Below are 9,613 nucleotides of genomic sequence, written 5' to 3'. Positions count from 1 at the left end.
AAGCCTAAGGCTGTGAAACTACAAATTTGGTGAAAAACTTAGCCAGTATCTTACCTACAACTCAGTAGCAAAGTAGGTACACTGTTATCATTACAACACAGCTTGCAAACAAATAAAAACCTATTAAAGAAACCGCGTTTTATTTTTCCTCTTTTTATTTTCCTTTGTTTTTTTCCTCTCATTAAAACCATATAAATACCAACCATCTACTCACCTCTCACAAAAACCATATAATTCTCCTTCCCTTTCTTCTCTACAAAATCTTCATTTCTCTCCAAAAACAAACTCTCATGGCTTCTTCTACTAGAGTTTTTGTTCTTCTCCTTCTCATAATCTTCAACTTTCTCTACATCTCAGCACAAAAAACCATTAAACATAAGCCTTTTTCAATGTCATTTCCTCTTACTTCAACATCTTTATCACATAACTCTTCTTCTAAAGCTCTTTTTCTTTCTTCCCTTTTGGCTTCTAATCAAAGAAAACAAGCTCCAAACACAAAAACTGTGTCTAGAATTCCATCTTTGAACTATAAATCAACTTTCAAATATTCAATGGCTTTAATTGTTACACTTCCAATAGGGACACCACCACAAAATCAACAAATGGTTTTGGACACAGGCAGCCAACTTTCTTGGATTCAATGTCACAAGAAAATTCCAAAAAGACCCCCACCAACGACGTCGTTTGATCCTTCTTTGTCCTCCACTTTTTCTGTTCTTCCTTGTACTCATCCTTTATGTAAGCCAAGAATTCCCGATTTTACCCTTCCAACTACTTGTGACCAAAATCGCTTGTGCCACTATTCTTACTTTTATGCTGATGGTACTTTAGCTGAGGGTAATCTTGTCCGTGAAAAAATTACATTTTCACGTTCCCAAAGTACCCCTCCTTTGATTCTTGGTTGTGCTACGGAGTCCGAAGATGCCGAGGGTATTTTGGGAATGAATCTTGGACGGTTTTCTTTTGCCTCCCAAGCTAAGGTACAAAAATTCTCATATTGCGTGCCAATTAGACAAGGTAGCCATGCAGTTAAACCTAGTGGAACATTTTACCTAGGCCAAAACCCTAATTCCCATACATTTCAATATATAAATCTTTTGACTTTTCCTCAAAGTCAACGCATGCCAAATTTGGATCCACTAGCTTTCACTGTTGGCATGGTAGGGATAAAAATTGGCGGCAAAAAATTAAACATCTCCGGTAGGGTTTTCCGGCCAAATGCTGGTGGTTCTGGCCAGACGATCATTGATTCCGGCACGGAATACACTTTCTTAGTGGAAGAAGCGTACAATAAGGTCAGAGAAGAAATTGTTAGGTTAGTTGGTCCAAGATTGAAAAAAGGTTACGTTTATGGTGGTGCACTTGACATGTGCTTCGATAACCGTCCGATGGAAATCGGACGGTTGATAGGTGATATGACATTGCAATTTGAGAACGGGGTTGAGATTTTGATCAATAAGGAAAGGATGTTGGATGAAGTAGAAGGTGGGATCCATTGTGTTGGAATCGGACGGTCAGAATCACTCGGAATAGCAAGCAATATTATTGGTAATTTCCATCAGCAAAATTTATGGGTAGAATTTGATATGAGAAATCGAAGAGTAGGTTTTGGCAAAGGAGAGTGTAGTAGGCAAATGTAATGGGTACAAGAGGAAGATTTAGGGCTTGTGCTGTGTAAAATACTATAGTAATCTAATAGATGATAACAAAATATGATGTATTATATGTAATTATGTATATGCAATTGATTAAATTTGCCATTCTTTTATAGTTACATTATTCTTCCAATATTTAAAGTTGATAGAACTATAAGTTCTTTTGTGTTCATTGATGGAAACTACACCAAAATTCATTCAAATATATATATATATATATATATACGAAAGTTACAAACTTCACGTGAACCTGGATCTATCATACTGTGACAAAAGTTGAATATTTCAGTATTTTAAAATTTTTGAAATGCTAAAATTCTTATTAGTGTTTTCTTAAAAAGAGATATCAATGGCTAGAAATAAATCTCAGTGGACAAGAAAACTTATTAACATGCTTCTTGGTCCATATTGATTGCCGTGGTCGGCCATAGAATTATTTAATTGTGGGACAGACTTCAACTTGTGGACTGTCTTACTAACTACTGACTCGTTTTTTTCTCTAGTTGCTAGTGGGGACATTAAATACTTAAAATTTATACTATATTAGAATGAATAAAGCTCTTGTGGATAGTAACGATGATCAACGTGCTAAACTCAAGGATTATATAATATATATAAGAATTATCTTAATAATACTAATTATTGCCCTAAGTGTATGCTGCTGTCGAAATTAATTATGATATCTTGATAGAATACGAACCGTTTTCGCCACAATTGATTTTAACTTTGGTTAATAGAACTCCCTTAGTTAAATCTTGAAAAACAGATAGTTTGGTTGCTTGGACGTTGTAACAATTCGCGAAGCTCAAAATTCAAAGCGCTGACTTAATATAAATTTGAGAGTTTGATTATTATAAAGGGGAGTTTTGAAGTAATGCTAAAATTATCTCATTGATCTATATGTTACAGATTTGAGCCGTGGAAGTAGCCGCTAATGCTTGCATTACACCCTCTGCGGTCCTTCCCCGAACCTTGCATGAACACGAAATATTTTGTATATTGAACTGCTTTTTTTAGTTTGATTATTATTACTCCATTTTAATCCGGGCAGACCTAAATTTTTTATAAAGGAGATTCATCAAAATATCAAGCCACAGGATTTAGTACAAATATCTAGTCAGTGAACCTTGCTGGATAATTAAACCCTCTTGTACTAAGGGTAGGCCGTGGCTGCAATGTACCAACACACAATTTTTTGTTCTAATTCAATGTTCGGTGCTAAATTCGAATTCGTGCCGAAATTTTTTTATTTTGGGTAAAATGTTCCGTAATTAATATGACTTTATACTTAAGGTTCGAACCTAAAATTTCTTATAATAACGAAGAGTACTTACCATACTATTACAATGCTTGCTTGTCACTAGAAACGCAATTATTAGGAAAATGTCAGGAAACTGAAATATCATAAAACTGAACTGTGGCTATGTGTTAAAATTAAAAAGAAATCTAATACTAATTGTGAAGGTATTACGAGTAGTTAATGTTTTTCACTTTTTATGTGTTTGACTGAAAATTAGATTCAAACAATGTTCCATCACAAGCAAAGTAATGGTAGGGTCCTCACTCAGCTTCTACTGGCAACACCATATGATTAATTGGGGAATTTCAGCTGGTAATTTATTTAGATTAATTCCCTTTTCTTTCTCTCTTTCAACCTTTGCACGAGCCTATCTTGTTATTGTCATCATTATTTTGTTAACAACTAGTCGCTTTTAACCACGTTTAAAGAATGTTTCTATTTTATTACTCGTATAGTCCTTTTTATATATGATTTTGAATTTATTAAGTTATTTTAAAAAAATAATAAGTTTATTTGATAATTTGATAGTACAAAAACAATTACAAAATTAAAGTAATACATTTATGATGAGGCAAAGCCAGAATTTAAAATTTAGGTATTCGAAATTGTACTTCGTTTAAGTTATTGGATTCTAAATTATTAATTTATATAAAATTAATAAAAAATTTAAGACGAATACTAAGTTCGGATCAAAGCTACTAATTAAGCTGAACTCGTCTTCCGCATGCTAGCTCCGCCCCAGATTTTTTGTAGAATTATAATTTATCAGCATTACACCCCGAAACATTCTGAACTTTCCAAGAACTAGTTGGACAAACCATTGATGTTTGAAATTAAGCCATGAGCACGCAGAAGTATTAGTTGTACTTAGATTTATTTTTTATGCAGGACAATAACAAGGTGGAGATTTTTTAATAAGCAGGGAAGAGTAAGTGGAATTCAGACTTCTAATTATCTCAATTTTTTTGTAATTGAACCTTTGACTATTGAATAAAATTTTAGGCGATTTTTCTCGATTAAGTGAGAAAAATATAACCAAATTAATTACAAAATAATATTACAAAACATTATTTCATAAGATTCTTAGAATATATTAGTTGAAAGTTATTACTCCCTATGGCTATTCGAAACAAAGGGTATTATTATACTCTTAATCTAATGTTTACTTCTTTACTAAACGACCTTTTATTTTAAGTCAAAGAGTAACTTGGACCTGTTGACTGCTTGCGAAATCTTAATTCAAGCTTTTGACTAACTTAAACAATAATATTTTTGTTGACTAGGTTAGTCAAATCAGCCCAATTGTTTTTACAAATTTCTTTGTGCAATCTAAAGTGTTGTTTAATTATTTGGAGAAATAGAATGATGAGAGAGAGTTGGCTGGTGGAAGACGGCAGTACCAAATCCAAATGATGTCAACTTCAAGATATTTTCAAGGAAAAAAGCATGACAATAATTAGTTGGCGCCAGACCAAAGTGATGTAAACTTTACGAAATGTAGCAACTAGCAAGCAGAAAGCAGCCTCGTCAGAAATATTGCTAACTGAGTAAAGGAAGCCAATTCAACAGTGTCTTAAATTCTTAATTACACGCGCACACATAATATATTGTAGAATCTCACTTTCTTTATAAAATAAAAATTATAAAGTAAATAAATCGAAGACAAATGTAGAGAGATTGATATATTATTCAACTCCAAACTTATGTATATAATGAATTGAAAACTTCTCTATTTATAGAAGAAAGAAAGCAGCTGCGAGGCTTTTCTTGAGCTGCTTGCAACCTGCCTGCATCAGCTGCTTGTAGATAAGCTTCAATAGAGTACCAAACGGATAATTTTTTTCAGGAAGATTATCTATAGTGGAGTAATAAATAAACATCCAGATTATAATTATTTTCATAACACTCCCCCTTGGATGTTTATTAAAAGATATTGTGCCTCGTTAAAACCTCACTAGGAAAAACCTAGTGGAAAAAATTCTAGTTAAGGAAAAAGAGTACACATATTTAGTAATACGCAATTCTAGCTGCCTCATTAAAAACCTTACAAGAAAAACCCCATGGAAAAAACCTTAGTAAGGAAAAAAGAGTGCAACGCGTATTTCACTCCCCCTGATGAAAACCTTGTTCCAAATATTTGAGTTTTCGCATTCCAATCTTGTATACCATCTTCTCAAAAGTTGAAGTTAGCAAAGATTTAGTGAACAAATCTGCTGGATTGTCACTTGAATGGATTTGTTGCACATCGATATCACCATTTTTCTGAAGATCATGTGTGTAGAATAATTTTGGTCAAATGTGCTTCGTTCTATATCCTTTTTATAAATTCTACCTTTAATTGGGCTATGCATGTAGTATTGTCTTTGTATAAACTTGTGGATCTTTATCACATTCCAAACCACATTTTTCTTGAATAAAATAAATCACTGATCTCAACCATACGCATTCTCTACTTGCTTCATGAATAGTTATTATCTCAACATGATTTGAAGAAGTAGCAACAATAGATTGCTTTGTGGAGCGCCATGATATGACAGCACCCCCACATGTAAACATGTACCCGATTTGAGATCTAGCTTTATGGGGATCAGATAAATAACCTACATCTGCATAACCAACAAGATCTGTACTATCTTTGTTAGCATAAAACAAACCCATATCAAGAGTTCCCTTTAAATATCGCAATATATGCTTAATCCCATCCCAATGTCTCAGTGTGGGAGAAGAACTATATCTTGCTAGTAAATTAACAGAAAATGCTATGTCAGACCTTGTAGCATTAGCAAGATACATTAGTGCACCAATTGTACTGAGATAGGGTACTTCGGGGCCAAGGAGTTCCTCATCCTCTTTTGGAGGTCGGAACAAATCCTTATTCACTTCAAGTGATCGAACAACCATTGGTGTACTCAATGAGTGTGCTTTGTCTATGTAAAAGCATTTTAAGACCCTTTCTGTATAGGCAGATTGATGGATAAAGATCCTGCATGCTAAATATTCAATTTGCAGACTAAGACGAAGTTTTTCCCTTTGGATCTCTTCTGGAGTTCCTATGAGATTTATGTCATTAACATAAACAGCAAGTATAACAAATTATGATGCAGCTTTCTTTGTAAAAACGCATGGAAAAATACCATCATTTATATAAACTTCATTCATCAATTCAGCAAGGCGATTATACCACTTGCACCCTGATTGTTTTAAATCATACAAAGATTTTTATAATCTGATTGAGTACATTTCTCAAGACTTTGAATTATATGCTTCAAGCATTTAAAATTCTTCAGGGATCTTTATATAAATTTGATCAAATTAGTCATATAGGTTATGACTTGCATCCAAATGGCATGACATCTTTAGGTGTCTGGATTACAGGTCTGATCCTCACAATCTTTTATAATATTGTGCACTATATTATATCAAATATATCGTCAACGATCATTTTGTATCGGTTCCTAAATGACATAACTTGTTGAGATCTCATCACTTTCCTTATTTTTAGGTACCTGAATTTCTTCTGGAGTTTCATGAAATGTTATGTCGTGGGCTCTTCTAGATCTCATTTCCTCCTTATTATGATCATTTTGATCATTTGCTCCTATCATTTTCAAGGATTATTATCTTTGGAACCGATCGGTTTACTACGCTTTATGCGTGCAGTAAACTTTATCCTTCAGGGACTTTAATTTTAATAGGAGCATTTGCAGCTGAAATATAATATTTAATTTTGGATCAACAAACTCTTCTGATATTTGGCTTGAATTATCTTCTGAATGAGGATCATATTAATGATAATTCGATTCATATAGCATATTTTCCAGTTGTTTATTCCATCCCCCAAATGTTAGAAAAACTAACACATATCCCTAATCTTCTTTGGGAAACCTATCTTTGTGCATTGTGGTAGAGAAATTAATCATATACCACACATCAAAAGTTATTAGATAGTAAAAATATTTGGTTTCTGATCCTAAACCAATTGTGAGGGGAGGACTTATCATATTTTGTTGGTCTGATGCATACAAGTGTTGTTGTATGCAATTTAGAAAATCTTAGGCCAACACCTGAGGCTTTGTTCTCATAAGCAATAATTTAGCCATTAATAGGAAGTATCAATGCTAAACTAGCTTGGATATAACCAGCATCATCAAGATGAACTATCTTGATTTCATAATCTGAAAATTATGCTCTTAATTGAGAAAAGCAATTTCAAATGCCAAACTCCAGGTTGACAATAAACACACATATAACTATCTCATATATGCATCTATAAGTGGTTCACATGATAGGTGAATGGGCCTATATTCACCTTTTATATATTTCAGAATTCAGGGGTCTTAGTCCCAACTTTAGCTGGTATAATCAATTTATTATGAGAACAAGTAACACAAGAGAATTCTTGAAGAATCTTCTAGTTCTTCAGTATATGCTTATCTGAATTCTCAAATAGCTCATTTAAAAATGGCAAATGAAAACTTCAAGTTTATCATGACATGTGTTATCTCTTAGTAAGCTTCTGGTTTACTATGACATAAACTGTTGCATTAGTAAACTTCTGATTTACTGTGACTACTTTTGCCTCAGTAAAACTTATAATTTACTGTGACTGCTTTTGCATTAGTAAACTTCTGATTTACTGTGATACATGATATAGTATAAATTGAAGAATAAGGCGGGTCACTTCTCACATACATATTATTTTACCCCATATGATTGTGGAAACATGAAGATTTGCAATCTTTCAATTATTTGTAGTCTCAATATGATAGCCATTTGTATTAATAAACTTTAGGTTTACTACAACATATGTTTTGACCATAATCTTATAATATGAACGACATATTTGTATATAAGCTCTTCGAGAGCCTTCGCTTATTATCCACAATCTAATATTTATCGGACACCACTGGTGTCATGTGTCTTCTAGACAAACAACTAGCTCTTCAGGAGTTGTTGATACATTTTGTACTATCAAATATTGCTCAGACACTTCTGGTATCATGAGAGAAAATTATAATTAAATAAATAATGTAAAGACAATTCTAAATTTATAAATATCATAAATCAAGAATTTTAATTTTTTTACCGCCAACTTTATGACAAATATCTCCTTCAGGGAGAAATGCCATTAACATCTGAATATTTTATATCAAAACGGCAACCACATAGTCATTACATCCTCCAGGGAAATATACATGAGTTGTTATTTTCTTCGGGGTAGTTAATAACAACTAACCATAATATATCAATGTGGTTGTAGTAGAAAGCATTCTACAAGAATGTTTTTTCCTTAGAATGATACTTAATAAAATTATCCAAGATTTTTACGTACAACAGGTACGTGTGGAAGTGATCTTTATGCTACAAAAATAATATTTATATCCTCTATTATTCTACCTCTTCAAGAGGTGAGTTGTGGTATTTCTTCATTCACTCCAGGGAATGAAAATATGCTTCAAAAATAACTTTGAGTAGCTCATTATTTTGTTTAAGTACAGAAAAACACTACTTCAAAATATTTTCCTACTTCAGGAGAAAATTTCAATTATGTTACTTCTTCAGGAGCAAATTTAAAATACGAAATATTGAGTATATATTCTCTCAATCATATTAACTCTTCTGGAGGTGAATTGTAATATATTTACATCAAGAGCGCGTTCATATTTACGGCTTTATTAATATTATCACATTCACTTCAGGGAATGGATTAATATTTATCAAAAATTCTCATCCTTCAGGAAATCGAACATAATTATTTGAACGTGTACTAATCAGATCAAATTGTGACGCTTCAACCTCTTTTAAAATGTTTACTACTTCAGGAGCAAATAGAGGCGTGCATGTAATATAAAGAATATTTCTCTAGCTTATCTTTAATTGTAACTACAGAAAGCCTAAATTATCACTTCTGGTGGTCATAGGCATATACCACTTCTAGTGGTTAACAAAATTTAGTTACAATGAGATATACGAAACATAACCACTTCTAGTGGTTGTATATTTCTTGCAAACTCTGCTGGAGTTTAAGTTGATCTAACAATGTTATCCACTTTGTAATAATAATAAGGATGAAAACAAATACCAAAATAGGTATTGTATAAGTAGCATATAACCAAGCAAGCGATGATAAATATATTAAACCAAATATAAGCAAAAGGCTCAAATTACTTTACACAAATTTGGCCACTCCAGACGTAAGTGATATCCACATCACTACTGCCAAGAAAAAAAACTCACCACCTCAAGGATATAATCTGCCTTATGATGCTCGGAATGAACAAGATCTAACCACATACGTAAGAGCGTCGCCTTACATCGGAGATGAACACTGAAATAGAAATTAAATTCAAAGTAAGTGCTCAAACTGGCAAAGTTTTGTGCTGATAACGTGTTATAAAATAAAAAATATAAAGTAAATAAACCGAAGATAAGTATATAGAGAGGTTGATATATTATTCAGATTCAAATTGATTATATATATATATATATATATATATATATATATATATATATATATATATATATATATATATAATGAACTGAAAACTTCTCTATTTATAGAAGAAAGGAAGCAACTACGAGGCTTTTCAGGAAGCAGCTGCGGGGCTTTTCTTGAGCTGCTTGCAACCTGCCTGTTTAATATGAAGCTGTTGCAAAT

General features: G+C 32.6%; 1 protein-coding gene across 1 annotated transcript; it reads left to right on the top strand.

Moving 5' to 3' along the window:
* Nucleotides 1–208: 208 nt before the first annotated feature.
* On the top strand, nucleotides 209–1,774 carry LOC104103380 (aspartic proteinase PCS1-like). Its single transcript, XM_009611277.4, has one exon. It carries the CDS (start codon nucleotides 291–293, stop codon nucleotides 1,638–1,640), a length of 1,350 nt encoding a protein of 449 aa, XP_009609572.1. The 5' UTR covers nucleotides 209–290; the 3' UTR covers nucleotides 1,641–1,774.
* The last annotated feature ends 7,839 nt before the right edge of the window (nucleotides 1,775–9,613 follow it).

Source organism: Nicotiana tomentosiformis, chromosome 5, assembly GCF_000390325.3.
Source record: "Nicotiana tomentosiformis chromosome 5, ASM39032v3, whole genome shotgun sequence".
Lineage (NCBI taxonomy): Eukaryota > Viridiplantae > Streptophyta > Magnoliopsida > Solanales > Solanaceae > Nicotiana > Nicotiana tomentosiformis.
The sequence above is the reverse complement of the archived record's forward strand: the minus strand, read 5'-3'. Positions and strand labels throughout refer to the sequence as shown.